Genomic DNA, 16,247 nt, shown 5'->3' on the forward strand with positions numbered 1-16,247 from the left:
TACTGGAAATATCAGGCTGTTTTTCTTGTTGTTAAGTCAGTGTTCACTAAGTAACTACTAGGCCAAACTTATTAAGCTACTACGTGATCATATCAGAAAACAAACCAAGCTACACAACGCACAGATAGCTACCACAAAAACCCCTTAAGGCCTGAGCACATGGCATGGGAGAAGAGAATAGCACAAGTTTCTTATAGGATGTTTTGAAAAGGTACAGTTTTGGAAAGTGTTGTTTATATTCTGCAGAATTCTTCATTCTGTAGAATATTCCAAAATGTTTGCTTCCAGGCTGCATTCTGATCCTTCCTACTCACCTCCTGCAGTTCGGAGGGGCCCATTATTGAAAAATCCATCAGAAGAATTGTGTCTCCTACGGCTTACGCCAAAGCGGCCCTCTCCCCGTGGAAGATGCTCTCCATGTTTCTCAAAGGTGGCTGCAGGGGACTGCAGAAAGTAAAAAGTCATGTAATGAAGCATTCCTTAGGGCACTCCAGGAGCCTGTCAGTCCAACAGTGACATTTTGTTAATTGAAAAAAAGCCCAAACCCCACATTCCTGTACTAGTTTTCAATACAGGATCCATGTCTGCATCGCTTAGCCAACAACGTCAACAATCACGTGAACCTGATCAGAATGGTCAGCACGTCTTACACAGAATCAGAGAGAACCTAATGCACTAATCTTACCAGCGGTCTTTGCAAACATGTACTTTCTGCAAAATTCATTTAAGAAATTCTATGATTCACAGGTGCTCATTCATTCACTCCCTCTAAAGACAGAAGAGCAGACAGCAATGGAGGATCCAATCAGTCTGACTAAAATTCAGAGATACTCAAGTAAGTTAAAGCACTTTTGGACTGAAACAACTATGGTGCTGTAGAAAACATTAATGCTTCTAGCATTAAGATTCCAAAGAATCTTTTTACTCTTCACTTTCCCTCATTTATAAAAAATTCAGACATTTGTTTTAAATGGATCAAATATCCTGAAATTACTTTTGTGTCCTCATATTTAAGCATGAAGGTGAAAGCTGTATTCTTTCTTGTTCATCGATGTTGTCCATCATGATCTGGTTTGCTATTAAAATGTTCTCCACTGCCATGTACGAGTAACACAATTTGTTAAAGTCCTAAACCACACTTCCTGGGTCAACCTAAGCTGCTTCTGGAACCAGTTTTAGAAAGAAGGTGACAGGCAAACTGCCCTCATTTTAAGGCTGCAAAAAACTAATGAGTATTTCTGAGTTTGGAGTTAGAGCCCAAGGGCTTATCATCAATCTACTACTCAGCAAGGGTCAGATTATTTTCATAAATCAAACCCAAATTATATTCTGAATTGTAAATAAGTGGCAGCTCAAGTCTTGACTCCCACAGATTTAGGGCCATTTTTTAAATGATTTTCTACTTGGAATCCCACTCAAGTCTCAATGCAAAGACACTGAACCACTTCCATGTCTGAACACAAAGATTGTTCCTCCTCTGAAATAAAAGGGATACATTTGTTGAAACAAAGACAACAAAAATGAGTGAAAGTTTCCAAACTTTCTTTGGAAAGTTTCCAAAAGCCTTCTTTAAAAACACAACAGTTAAAATTAAACATTTTAAGTTCAACAAAACACTGGGGCAATTTTTTTCTTTTTATCATTGTCATAGCTGTAAAAGGAGGTGATCTGTATTAATGTTACCTTGGTTGACTGTGGTGTTGAGAAGTTAAGCCAGGCAGGAACAAAGTCATGCTGCGCCATTTAGGTCCAGTGTCTCCCTTCAATAAAATGAGGCATCAAACCTCATGGCCAGGATCTGTAAATGAAAAGAACATTCCCTGACTGTCATCTTTTCCAAACTGAAATATTAATACAATTTATTTCCCAAAGCTTGGCCTATATGAATAGGAGGGGAAAGTGACATAGTTTCTCATATTACACTTAAGCATTTTTTTTCCTGCTGACTTTGTTCCTCTGACCAAAACAGGTAAGAAACATTCCCAGTTACTTCCTGTTTACAATTAACACACCCATGAAATTCATGATAGGATGGGCGTGGAGGTGGGAAGAAACCAGAACAAACAGCATACAAAAGCCATACTATGCACAGGTATGTAAAATCAAGACATGACAGAATTTGGGGTACATTCCTTCACTGCTCATTGGCTCAGTTTACAAGGGAGTGATTACTGCATGTTTTATTCCAGAGGCTGTAAAGCAAATATGACCAAACCAGTGATGATGTTAGAGACGTTGAGAGCAGATCAGAGACCTGAAAGACAACCATAAGCCAGCTCCTGCACCCCAACTTAAAATTGCATCCAGATCCACCAACTTCCATACACCAGGGAATATCCTATGCTGAAACTGCTTTCATAGCTAAGAAACCAAATGGTTAGGAACAGAACACAAGCTGGTTGAAGGATCTTAATGGAAGTCAACTAAAGACCAGCTGAGGCATCTCACTGAAGAATCTGAAACTGAATTGCTCTTTCCAACATGTCATAGCAATTTCCACTGCTCAAATGATGAAAATCGCATGATTGCTCTGTATAACTGGATTCTGCCTTTTTTTGGAAGCTTCTCCAGTTTACCATTTTGTTTTATTTTTCAACTTTAATTTATCTATGAACAAGTCAACACTATATAAACAAAGAAAAAAAGTACATATGATCACTTACCCTGAGTTTGGCCTCTGCAGTCCAATGTCCTCAGTTTCTGTGCTTCACTGACCTTTGGGTTCCTTCCTTCTGCAGTATGCTGTAAGGCCAGCCTTGGGGCAATAGTGCGTCTCGAAGCGGAGCACGAGAGGCCGCACTTCGTGCCAACTGTGCCCTCCACCCCCTCAGCTGCTCATTTTAACCTCTCTTTGCACTCTCACTACAAAAAAAAATACCTAAGAAGGTAATTTATATTTTAAAAAAGCCACGACCACGTTCACCTCATTAAATTTCCTCTGGTCGTGGTAGTACAGAAGTCAGCCTTTACATTACAAAAAGGTTTGTCAAGTCTGCATGACAACATTCAGAGCAACACCATGGTTAGTACTGAACAGATACACTCAAGTCTGCTGGATAATTCATGATCTGCAGCAGATCAACCTGAACACTCTGCAAAAAGGATGATGTTACATAAAAATGTTTGCCCTAAATGCTGAGATCTAAACAAGAAGCATCTGCCCAAGTGCTCTTAAAATATAAACTTCATTTTTATCACATACATCTGCTAAAAAAAGGTATAGTAATTTAAAAAATGAATGTTAGGATATACTCTGGTCTTCACGTAACTTGGTTAATGCTCCACAGAGCTAAGCACTACTTGATATAAAGCTCAAAAGCAGGCACAAATGTTTATCTCCCCGTTTTTCACCATTTACATGCTGAAACATAGGTCACATGAACAAAAAAAATGCCAGGTCCAAAAATAATCTCTTCTACTCTATTTTTTGTAGACTGGGTGCTGTTTTTAAAGGGACACAAATTATTCCACAAGAGCTTCTTGTTCTACAGTGGAGAGTTCACTTCTGGGTCATAGTCCTCTTCCATCAAAGAGGTGAGACAGGAACTGTAGTCACTATAAAAAACAAATAAAACCCCATCAATACAAGTGGCATAAACATGACAAAGTATGACTAGAGAGAAGAACAGAGGAGAAGTTGAGCAACTATAGTGCAAGAGCCAAAAGCTATTTGATCTCTGATCAAAACAAAACCTGAAATAATCTAATTGGAAAAAAGGTCCCTGAAAAGGGAATTTTTGCTTTTAAATGATCACTTCCCAGATTTAGTTTACAAAAGGGCAATACAAACAAGCTGCATCAGAATAAAAGGAAGAGTGGAGAAACTGCATGCAGCTGATGAAAGGGATTCCCACACTTATAGCAATTTTAATACCTGCTGCTAAAATAACGAGACTCTAGGCCACAGGTAGGCTCAGCCATTCCACGTGCCTCATCTCCCCTATGCGCCCACATCATTCCTCACCTGCTCCAACACAGCCAGACTCCCCTCTCAAGCGATTCATGATAGTAATACATCCAGTATTCCGTTAACTCCTCCACCGAAAATACAAACAACAAAAAAATTTGAGTTTTTCTGCTATGGCCTCTTTTTCCTTGAACCATCTTACCTAACCAGAAGCATACAGGTTTACTGCTCCTCAAACATCCGAAAAGTTTTATTACTGTTTTGATGCCATCAGCTGTTTCTCAGGATCCCTTCAGGCGTGCCTTATTATGCCTTTATATTTGACTTATCAGAGTCTGTTTTCCTTGTTTGGATACGGTTCCATTCTTTGATCAGTTCTGGTTTTCCTTGCACTTGTTATGACATTCTTTACTGTAAGCATGTGGATTTTTTTTTTTTTTAAGGTTTTTAAGGCTGTTTTGGTAGAGGCTCAAAATAAACTCACACAGGGAACAGTAAAAGAATCACCACCTTTTTATCTTCTGGGTCATTCAATTTAATAGACTCCCTCATTTTCATATATTTTTTTCTTTCTGGAACCAGATGTTAATGTTGTGTAGGGGAGTTTAGAAAGAGGGAAACATTTTTGCACCTAAGCTGTGAGCCATGGTCACATTTCTGGAGGCAAAGTAACAACAAGCAGCCTCACAACCCCTACAAACTACCAGCCAAGATGAGGCAAAACCAGAGTGGACATGGCCATACACAATACTGACCTGGGAACTTTCTGAGCATCCCACCCCGTACCACAAGCTAGTAAGCATCACACACTGCAAACAACAGAAGTGCTAACCTATCAAGACCTGTTTTTGTATTAAAGGGTAATTTTTCAGTGTGTATAGGGACATGCTGGAACATCTGCTGCTGACAGAACAGTCTTCCCACCACGCTGAACTCAGCACAGGTACAGGACTCCTTTAGATGTGACCTTCTCAGGCTGCTACCAAACGTTTGAGTAGTAAGGAGAAGATAAAACAGGGACAAAGTCAATGCAGTTGACTATGTTTAAACAAGATTCATTACCTTCTGAATAAATATACTTTTCAGAACAGACTGTATAGCAATTAAGCATGTCAAGCTATTGACAGAAGTCAAATAATTTAAGAAGTTGATTCAATGAACCTTGAGGACGACTCACAGTAATGTGTAAAATGGACCTAAACAGAGCAAAGCCCACACAGAACGGTTCTCTGGATTTAAGGGTATCTAAATAAATGAACATGACAGAATTACAGCTTTCAAGTAGGAACTAGGTCTGAGTACACAACAAAAATAAAACCACCACAGAAGCACAATACCCAGGTTCCACTTCACAAAAAAGGTTCCTAGCACCTTTGGAAAAGGAAATGGAAAAGGAAAGCACAACAACAGCTTGCAAAACTTGTGTTGCTGCAAGACGTCTTTTTATATTTCAGCACAATCAAAACCAAGGTGAAACTCTTTGCAAAACTCCAACCACCAATTTAGAAAGGATTTTGCAGCAGATTCAGGTCTCCCAACCTGCTATTTTGATATCACTGTTAGTACCAGTGACCAGGGCAGTTCGTTAAGGAGCAGTATCTAACATGCATGCAGTCTAGTGCAACTCCTAGACATGACATCTTGGAGTGATGTCCAAGTCTTGCAAACATCATGCCTGCACAGTCAGCATAAATTAGGCACTACTGATCAGAAAACTTTACTCTTGTTAAAGGAATGACCTACATATCGTCTCAAACCTTCTAGCCAATATTTTGATACTTCTGTAACCTTTATTCTGAAACAATCTCACTTGTGGGCGTCACAGTTACTGGAGGCTCTGCACTGAAGTTGCAGTAAATTAAAGCGAGAGGCTTAAATTAATCTCCACCCACTTCTCTTCAGATAGTGTACAGAAGGCACACTTCAGATAGTAAATTCAAAGTCATGTCTTGAGCCCTTCCAAAGTTGTGTTTCCTGGCACCAGTAAGGTACTGAAGGCTCTATGCCAACACACTATATGCTGACACAGCCTGCAGCTGGCTCCTTATTTCAATAGGCATGTATACTGCTCTTCAGTCATCGCCTTCCTGTGCATGTAGTATCACAAAAAGAAGGTATGTGACATTAAAATGCAATACTTTTTGCTAAAGCAAAAAAACTTGCTGTTAGATGAAGTGTTGTAAATTATACTACTACTGAAACCCTTCAGTCTCCAGGATTAGCCCACATGCTAGGTTTTACAGCCTCCTCTCACACACACTCCGAATCCTGCCCAACATTACACCTTCAACCTACCTAAGACCACTTCTATAACCTACCATACTACTGACAACAGTAATATCACAAAATCATAATGGACAAGACCCAAAGACTCTCAATTACCTTCTCTGACAGCAACCTATAATAAATTCTTAAGAAAAAAAAAGTGCAAGAACAAGAGTGAATAGCATCAGGGGTCCCAGGATACTTTCAAGCCAGAGTCTGTATTATAGTTTACTACCAGTCAGTGCTTCTATGTAAATCTGTTGAATGCTATCTTTTTAAAGACATTAATACATTTTTGCCTCCCAAATGAGAGGGGGCAGAGTTTTCTTGTACTTTGTGTAAATTTGTGGCTACAAAAATGTCACCCTCAATTCAATTGGATGTTTTCTTGTGCTACCAAAGTGCCCAATCACATTCTATTCAGTTTATCATGATACTCATGATTTTATACATGACATACATACCCATCAAGTCATCTCTCTTCCAAGCTAAGTCAGACAATTTGTGAAAGCTTTCCTAGCCTTTACCATATCTTTTAGATATAAGGTCACCAAAACTGCATAAAATGCTCAAGATCTGGGAGCATGACCGATTTATACAGTGGCAAAATTGTGCATTTTTTAACCTTTCTTCCTAATATCTACATTGTTTCTTTTTTTGATTACTACATATAACTGAAATGACCTTTGCCAGCTACTCAATAATGAATAGAGTGAAGAGGTTCCTCAAAGTACAGGTGGGGTCTGATCAGGCACATGAGCATGTGTGTGGAACAAACACTCATGCATTCCCTGAAGGCAAAGTTCCCAATTCGTCCCATATTGCATTTACAGTTCAGTCGAACTGGTCTCTGCTTCACTATGGAAAACAGCAAGGACAAAGATCATCACCAGTAGCCACTCCCAATTCCAGGGAAAAAAAGCAAACGAAAGTGCTCATCAATGCAAATTTAATTAATTCTCTCCCTTTAAATGAGTTCAAGTTTGAATTATTTCTGGAAACACAAATCAGAAAAAGAGAAAATAATAATATCACTAAATGAGATGTTCTATAAAGGCATGCCTCCTTTCACAACAATGAAATCTGCATTAATGAGCTTTGGTGAAGAAAAAAGGTTGTCTGTCAACTACCCCAAAATATTCTTTCACTGATTAAAATGAAGAAGTCTTTGGCAAGTAATATAAGTACATAAAACATTAAACTCTGTTTAGCACTGGGGTTCCACTTGTTAGCTGTTCTAATTAACCTTTAAAAAAAATTTTTTCAATTATCAATTTTTACATGTTGCATTAAAAATGTTTTAACTGTTATTTCATAGCACTGTCTTTTCATAAGTTTTTGTTGTTACAAAAGTACTTTTTTCCCTTGGTAAGTGCTTAAGTTTCATATCTAAATATTCTTCACCATGTCATTTAACATGCAAGTGGAATAAGTGATATTTGTCACTGAGTCATATAAACAAGTCAAAGTTGTCAGATGCTCTTTCATATTATCAGATTTCATTGTGTATTTGTCTAAACAAATATTAAAAGTCTGACACGAAAATGGAAGAAACATACAAGCATATTCAATTTAAAGAGGCAGCACAGACTACAGTAAGGAACATACATAGTCCAGGACAAAAACCCCATCCTCTAATACATCCTTAATAAAGTGTTCTTGCTGTGTTACAATTGAATATAGTTACACCGTTGTTTTAATCCTTCTGTTAACTTTAATTTCTACTCCTAACATAGACTTGACCAGAGTTAATCTCTAAACCAGAGAGAGTTTCTAAAGCTTTGACTCTCAAGCTGAGCTTTCCATGTATACCTGACAGTAGGAACCAAGGAGGTATTCAATACGCCAAGACCTATATCGACCAGAATGTAAGACTAAAGACACAAGCTAAAGATAACCAAGGCCCCTGAGCCGCTATATGAAATTACTCATTGGGAAGGGATCAAGGTGTTTCAAAACTCCTAAGAAAATGCACAGATTAGGCTTATCAGCAGTACATTTTTCCTATTACTTCCTCTTCCATCTCCTACCTTGGCCTACAAAACTGTAAAAGCCCAACGGGAAGCAAAATCTGCCATGAGATAAAAGATCGCCTGCCATGCCATGCCGTTCTAACACACAACCTCTCTGGGAATACCTGGAACCAGGGCTTCTAACCTTTGCTCACGTTACGTACCGCAGTGCACATTTCTGAAACAGACAAGTTTTACTGGATGCTTCTTCTGCGTCAATGTTCCTTGCAAACCTCTTCAGGTCCCTTCACCTCTCCTGTCTACCTAGAATCCTGTTAATTACATTAATTCCATTTCTCATCCCCTGCAACAGCAAATCACAAACACTTGGAGCCTCTAGCAGAAAACCAGCATAAAAGTAAACTTTTACCCTTCTTTATACATTTATCAATCCAACTAATAGCAGCTGTAAAAGGTCACAGGGACAATATCTGTCTATCCCCGCCACAATTTCAGCTCACTTCACTGCATTTCTATGTATTTCTCTAAATAGAACATGTTTATTTAAAAAAAGTAAAGACTGTTTTTCTAACTGGCCAATTCAATTGGGATTTCAGTAATATTCCTAAAGATCAGATGTCAGCTGGGTTGCAAAAGCATTCAGAAAAATTAGTGAACAATTTAATGGATGCATAAGGCAGAACAGAATTTACTTCCCTCATCAGTTTTCTTTCTGTGCAGCTCTTTTAAAGTTATTTAATCAAGCAGATATGCCTAAACATACACAACAGACCTTTCCACTTAGCTACTCTTCAGAGTAGAGTCTCATTTAACAGGTGTATGTTAGTTCATGATAAAGAATTAATACCATATGCATTCACTAAAATATGATCTCTTTCTAACAACTTTTTATTAATCCAATACATTCACAGCAATAGCGAGTCGCAGCGTGGAGCCCAACCTAGGAGGAGTCAAAAGCATGCTACTGATTTCCTTAAGGATATCAAAAAGCCACACATGAAACTTCATTATCCTGTTTTCCAAAAAAGCAGAACATGGCTTGGTCTTACTATTATTAGAAACATTTTATTGAACAAGATAATCATATTTGGGTGCACAGCCCTTTTAAAATAATGTAATTATAGATCTTGCTTCAACCTCGCATGCATTATTAGGCCTTACTATAAAAGACACAAGTGCAGCATTACTATTTCAAGAGTTTCGTAACAACTGGTGAGCTATGTCTTCTCAACTTGAGATTGTTTATTTGCAGTTAATGGCATATTCACCTACATAAAGTATCTACAAAACAAACTTACTTTCATTTTGCTTTCAGCTTCCATTAATACAATTGTCTAGACACACCTTCAGTCTGTCTACAGGACTGAAATACGGCTACCCTTTTGAGAGGACAAATGTAGATGTTCCAGAACGGCACGTACAACTGGTAGTGCTCACACGCCTGAGGTGTTATGCCCCAGAGTAAGTATAATACACATCTGCCATCATTACTTGTTTCTTTCCATCATATCACGCAGCTAGACCCCCAAAATGGTTACTCGAATATAAAGGACAGTTCCATTAATTAAAAATACTGTGGAAAGCATTGCTTAAATTGTATCTGGCTGCTGAAAAATCTAGCATCTAAAAAATGCAAAGCATCACTCATGTCAGATTTTAAAGAATTATGGAAACGTGAACCCACTAAATGATGGATTAAAATGTTAATCATGTAGCAAACCAAAGTCTTCCCAGATACAGACAGATATTAAAAGTTCTTGTGAAAACCTGCTATTACTGAAAGATTAACACCTTGTTTTTCAAGTTTAAAGCAAATGAATCTATCTTGCAGAATCATCAAAACTGTTTTGTGTTCTAGAAACAACACTGCAAATCTATATATTCCAAGATGAAAACATGCCAGAAGCTTGTCCATACAAAAGTTTTTCCAGAGTAACAGGCTGGGGGTGGGGGAAAATCATATTAACTGTTATGTATCTGACCACTTTTGCAAACCAGATGACTAACTTCAACAAACTGAAAATAGGTTAAGAAAGGTCCATATGGACACATCTATACATAAAACTCCTCTTCTCTGTTGACAGTCCTCCCACTGGCATCTCGTACAGTACTGCTTCACAAACATCCTGTCCATTTACCTACTTACTTTCCATTTCTCTAAGGTCACACTGACCAAATCCTACCTCCTTCAAAATTTCTAGAACAAATATATGCACCCACCCAACCACATACCTTGCAAAGCCTTAACAGCCTACTCTTGTGAACACATACTGACATCTAGAATGCAGTGCGTGAGATGATTTTTTTTCTTCTTTCTTAACAGCAATCAAAGATACAAGGGCATGCAAGAGTAACATAACCAAATCACATAGAAAAGTGACTCCTAGGACTGCGATGTAGGAAAGATTCTCCATTGGATAAGAAAACACCATTGACAAAAACTTCACCTTTAGCAATGCTATTGATTGATTGATGCCTGCCCTTCCAGCCCCAGCTGATCCAAGTTTCCCCCAGCAAGGCTACCACCACATCACTACTGGGTCAACAGTATTGGGTGCATTGAGGAGACCACAGACTCCAAAGCCAGCAAGCTTGTCTTGCAAGCAAGCTGTATTTAACACAAAAGCCCAAAACACATTTTGGAAGACGTGGCATCTGGGGAACCTGTACAGAAGCCTGTGTAAGATGATAAGGCTCTGAACCTCAGCCAGCAAGTGTGATATGTTGCAACTGAACCGTTCCAGTGGGTTTTGACGAGTTTACTTTGAGTACCAAGATATGACCATTTCAAACACGTAAAATCTAAAAGGCTCAACTCCTTATAAGCACAGAAGGGAGACAGCACAGACTTTCTAGTTATTATGCCTACCAACAATTATTCCTGGATGTTTTATACTCTACAGCCACTGGCAATACTGTCATCCCTTATGTCTCTCTCCTGCGCCACTTAAGATTCCACTTCCCTCCAATGTCCCTTTAACAGTCTTTAGTACTGTTTATGTTAGAGATCTGTGGTATTTACCTGAAATATTAAAACCTGCTCACTGCTCTGCCCTACTGAAGGAAGTAAGGTTCCAGGGATTGTATATACTTCTATTAAATGAGTGTATCTATTGACACTACTGATACAAAACAAAGAAACATATTTCAAATAGTATTAGGCTTTAAATGTGAACAATGTTCTGAACTTTCAACCAGCTTTAGCATTTTATGAAATAAGGTATTTTGAATCTGGAGAAAGTATTCTGCTAATTTTAATCAAATCCAGAGGTCTTTTTAGCTCTTGACGGGAACAAAATCAAACATCTATTTTGCAGTGCACTTTGATCCACAGACATTTTGAAAGTATCTGAGGTCAAGATAAGGCTCTATTCTGCCCTGAACCTTACAAAGCACAACACCTTGTCATGGCTGCCTTTAAAGGTACCGCTATCCTCCCCAAAACCTCATGGCAGAATGAGTGAAATAGCAATGAAGAGCCTATCTGTACGGTCTGCCCAAAAATGAGTGAAATAGCAATGAAGAGCCTATCTGTACGGTCTGCCCAAAGCCTTAATGAACAAAGTCTCTTCTGCTCAGTAGCATATGCCAGGATAATGTTCCCCATCATAAGGAAAGAATTGCAAATATGTAATTACTGGCTTATCCCTGCTGCATACTATGTACCTCCTACCTACCTGTCTTCCAGAGATGTAGACAGAGCCTAAGCAGAAGTGAAGTAAGTAGTTCTCCAGTAAGTTAAAAAAAGTTGGGATGGGTGTTTCTCACTAAGGGTATTTTATAACCCAGTATTTTACCAGGGTTACTATCACTACTATAGTATATTTACATTTAAATATATTCTGTTTGGAGCTGAGAAAAATGTATTTCTTTTGGAAAAGAGTACCAAATGCAATCAGACTATTTATCAAATATTTGTGTCATGGCAAGAGAGACTATAAATCAAGTACAGGGAAGTATAGATCTGCATTCCAGATGAAGGACAAGAGAGTAGAAGGCATGTAACTTGCAAAGAGGGAAGACAATTAAGAGTCAACAAAATAAACAGAGAGGGACATTCAGATATGAGAGACCATTCTCCTAAACAATATTATAGTAATTCTTCCCCTCGATACCATTACCCCAGCCCTACAAGACCAGTACTACAAACTGGGAAGGGCAGTACATTCCAGTTATAGGTACTTCCCGTGCAAGACAACAGGCCAAGACTGGGGGACTAATCATACCCTCTCTGTCCCTCCCTCCACTTGGATTATTTCCAAACCCTTTTACCTCAAGACTGGGACAATGTGAAGAAACTCCACGTTTACTAGGACACGACAAAGACATGTTCACTCAGCACTTTTCAGCATGTGTACACCACCTGCATTAGTTTGTAAATTTTACATTGTTTGCTATATTTTTCATTCCACTAGCTTAAAATTTTCAGCACTTTCTCTAATTCATAAAGTATTATCAAACATCAATGCAGAAAAGTCACTGAAGACAATTCAGTTTAAAACAAGTCCTATACATATAAAATAAATTGCACAAACAATAAATATTCCATTTGTTTGGTCTTTGCTTCAAAAAAAAAAAAAAAAAGAGGAACAAGTGATCCCTAATCCTGTGATCTGATGATTTGCTGCAGCTGGCAGATACAGCCTCTTTGGATGTTCACAGTGTTTTGCTAGAGGTCTCTCTACAATCTAGTCTGTGAAAATCTTAGAGATAAAACAAAGCAAGGAGTTATGGACAAGGTGTTGTCCAGCTGTTTTGAGCTTTGTCTTTACATCTTGCAGAGAATTATTGCGCTGTTATTCTGCAGGTACACCATGCAGGCCAAGAGTTAAACAATGTCATTCTTCTACCCTAGTGTCCTACAGCAAACCAGGGAATACTAGGAAAACATCTGGGGAAGAAAAAAAAAAAAAAAAATCTATCTTCAGAGGCTGCATAGTTCATCCCCTTCTCTTGAGATTTAAAAGACTTTAGCTCTACCCTCTGCCATCAGATGTCTTTGAAAATAAACTAAGCAATGTCCCCCTCCACCAATTTGCAGTGATCTTCAGGCTGCAGGGGTCCAAAAATTAATCCTAAGATGTCTCAAAAAGTATCAGAAAAACGAGTTTGTTATCAGCAGACTGGAATTCATTATGCAGCTATTCATACCTCCACTGGAATATTTTTTTTGGAGCTGTAAATCAAAAGAGATTAGCATACCAGCATTCTCCAGCGTATCTCTACAATCTGTTTTCGTTACTCTTATGGCTTGAAAGCCTGTCCCTGCACCTAATGCCTAACCTAAATATATTCTGCTGCAATTTCAACCCATAACTACTTGTTTTATTCATGATGGATACGGCAAGCTGACTAACCTCTCTTTGCAGATACCTTTCAAGACATCTTTTCTCCAAACCAGTACTTCAGTATTCCCTGACTGAAAGGCAATCTTAGCAGGTGGTGGGAGTTTTTTTAGGGGGGGTGTCAGGGGAAGTCCCATAGACCACCCTGTATCCCAGCACTGTTCGGCAGCAGAAGACGGAGGTAATAACATATTCTGGGGTCAAATATAGTCATGTTTTTAAAAAACAAACACCCCACCCCCAACCACTCCAATTTTACTGTTGAAGATACAAGCTTTAAGTTCAAAGCACTGATGATGAAAAAACTGATGTGACCCACCTACCAAGCATGACAGCTTGCAGGCAGTGACAGGATGTCAGAGCTGGCTCCCAGCTATACCTGCAGGTAACTTTTGTAAGCTGCTTTATAGATCACCTGCTGATGTCTGATGAAACACAAGTTGTATAAAACCATTCTAGAGCTAAACAATCCATTTTTTTCCCCAATCCTCACTTAGGGGTTTTCTCTTTTACAGACTTTGTTATCTTCTTTACAGATCTCGTTACCCAGCCATAACTTCCCCAAAGTATGATAGTATCACAAACTGAACAAGATACTTTTAGCTGAAGACCTACCACTCCTCAGTAGAATGGAAAAACTGCTTTATTACCTTATTTACAATGCCCTTTTATATGTTCCAGTGTGACAAGTGAATTTTCATGACAGTGATGCTGCTGACTCACAATAATTTAGGAACCACTACAACCCCTAGATACTCTCCCACAGAACTGCTGCCTAGCCAGCTGTTAGTTGTCTGCATAAGGTAATATTCCTAAACACAGTAATTTGAACCCATCTAAACCAAAATGGCCGAAATTAATGCTATTGATTTCAGACCATTTCTTGAATTTGTCAAGATCATATCATCTGTGTGTTCAGTAAGAATATTATGTCAACATAGAAAAGTGAAAATGCCAAACAGTACATGACCCAGGACAGACACCCTGATGTGAACACTCTTCCTTTGAACATACCCAAGTCCTGTCTTTTTCTAGATGCTCTGAGGGGAAGTGCTCCTCAACACTTTTCAGTATTCTGGAACTTTTCCCACCCTCACAGACTGTCAGTTCCCTAAATACTGTAGGACACATTCCATAAGGCTCAGCCAACCTGAAGACATTAAAGTCATCATTAACCTGTTTCTCTACTTCAACTAGAGTTCAAAGTACAGGAAAGACAGTTTTCCCAAATTAACAGTCAAGATCATAACCCATTCAACATTTTCAGGGTGAGAGAGTTCTCTTGCTGAGTTTTTTTTAAGATCAGTATCAAAGGTCTTTTCAGACCACCTCACGTGAATCCTGATTAATCCCTTGATGATGGATGATGCATTGGAACACAATGGCAAAACACTCCTTTCTGCTGAAAAGCTGGAGACCTGTTGCCATCTTTACCATACAAATTCACCAGCAACTTTGTGAATACCAATAATTTCTGTGCGCAGAATAACCACCATATACCTCCATGGCAGACTCAGTCCTTTATTTACAAGTTAATTGTTCATCACAAACTGAAGATGACAAAACTCAAAGAGACTGACAATCATTGCCACATACTCCGTATGTTGCAACTACACTATGGGGGTCACACAGATATCGAGGATAGCAGCCCCCACACCACACTAAACCTGTATCCCCACTGCCAGTCATTCTTGGCCATACCATTATCCACCCTGAACACTTACTATCTACCTGAACCTAGAACAGACGCTGAAAATAAAACTGCTCCAAGGGAAACTAATTTACAATTATTCATTTCTTCCTGTATTGGAAAGAGGGGATTCCTAAAACTAAGAACATACATTTAGACAATATTATATACAGACACACCTTTGATTATTAAGGGTCACCAACATCACACCGTGAAGCTGTGATGCCCCTTCCATGGTGGAGGATAAGACTATGAAAACACTGAACTGGAAGTGATCACAAGATTCAAGGAGAAAAAAAAAAAGAAAAAAAGACACTGGCATTTTTGTTAGAATGACTGTAAATCCTAGAACTTCAGTAGCTCCTGGTGAACTCTCTAGTGTACAACAGTCCCTGAGGCACAAGGTCATACACTGCAAAATATTTGTTTCTGAGCATCACTTATTGCAGAAAGCCTCAGTTATGTTTAGATGCACTGGTTCAAATGATTTTTGTTAAGCCAGACCTTGGAAGTGCAACTATTTCAGATTAGTCATTTTACGGAACTGCATACACCAACACTTTTGTAAAGTCATTTTGTTGTTTAATTACAGAAAGGTCTAAGAAGCATAAAATGTTAAAATTCTTCTTCTGACGCTTTTGAAGGCCAGCTAGAGAATGCAGAAACCAAAATAGTTAAGCACACTTTATTAAAGAAATTCCAGTTTGGAGTGATACAGCCTGATCACTAATATATATGATTAATTTAACCAATATACTTCCCTTCCCACTTATTACTGTCATGCTAATGGCCTCATCTAACCTAGAATTTTTAGGTCTGCACAGTGTTTGCACATACACGTATGGCCCAGTGGATACTTAGCCACTATCAATCTCTACCTAAATTCACTCCCCAAAATGTAAATTTATCTTCTGACCATACAGTAACTCATTGAAGTTTGGCACATTTTCACAGGAACATATTAACTTACAGAACACAAGTTAAAAAACATCCTGGCATTCATGAAGTATTCTAAGCAGGACCACATTTCTGCCAACTTCGCTGCTTTTCATCAAATCTGACAAGTA

The 16,247-nt window shown here is 38.6% G+C and overlaps 1 protein-coding gene across 1 annotated transcript in view; it reads right to left on the reverse strand.

The window, feature by feature from the left end:
- GPBP1L1 (GC-rich promoter binding protein 1 like 1) overlaps positions 1–16,247 on the reverse strand; it is a 33,788-nt gene that overhangs the window by 14,538 nt on the left and 3,003 nt on the right. The window contains exons 2-4 of the mRNA XM_075508669.1: positions 2,664–3,555; positions 1,684–1,798; positions 315–444 (exon numbers count right to left, since the gene is read on the reverse strand). Of these exons, the coding sequence (XP_075364784.1) occupies positions 315–444; positions 1,684–1,743 (190 nt within the window). The 5' untranslated portion in view covers positions 1,744–1,798; positions 2,664–3,555. The remainder of the gene's footprint in view (positions 1–314; positions 445–1,683; positions 1,799–2,663; positions 3,556–16,247) is intronic.

The sequence above is a fragment of the Mycteria americana genome, chromosome 7 (genome assembly GCF_035582795.1).
Source record: "Mycteria americana isolate JAX WOST 10 ecotype Jacksonville Zoo and Gardens chromosome 7, USCA_MyAme_1.0, whole genome shotgun sequence".
NCBI classification, from domain to species: domain Eukaryota; kingdom Metazoa; phylum Chordata; class Aves; order Ciconiiformes; family Ciconiidae; genus Mycteria; species Mycteria americana.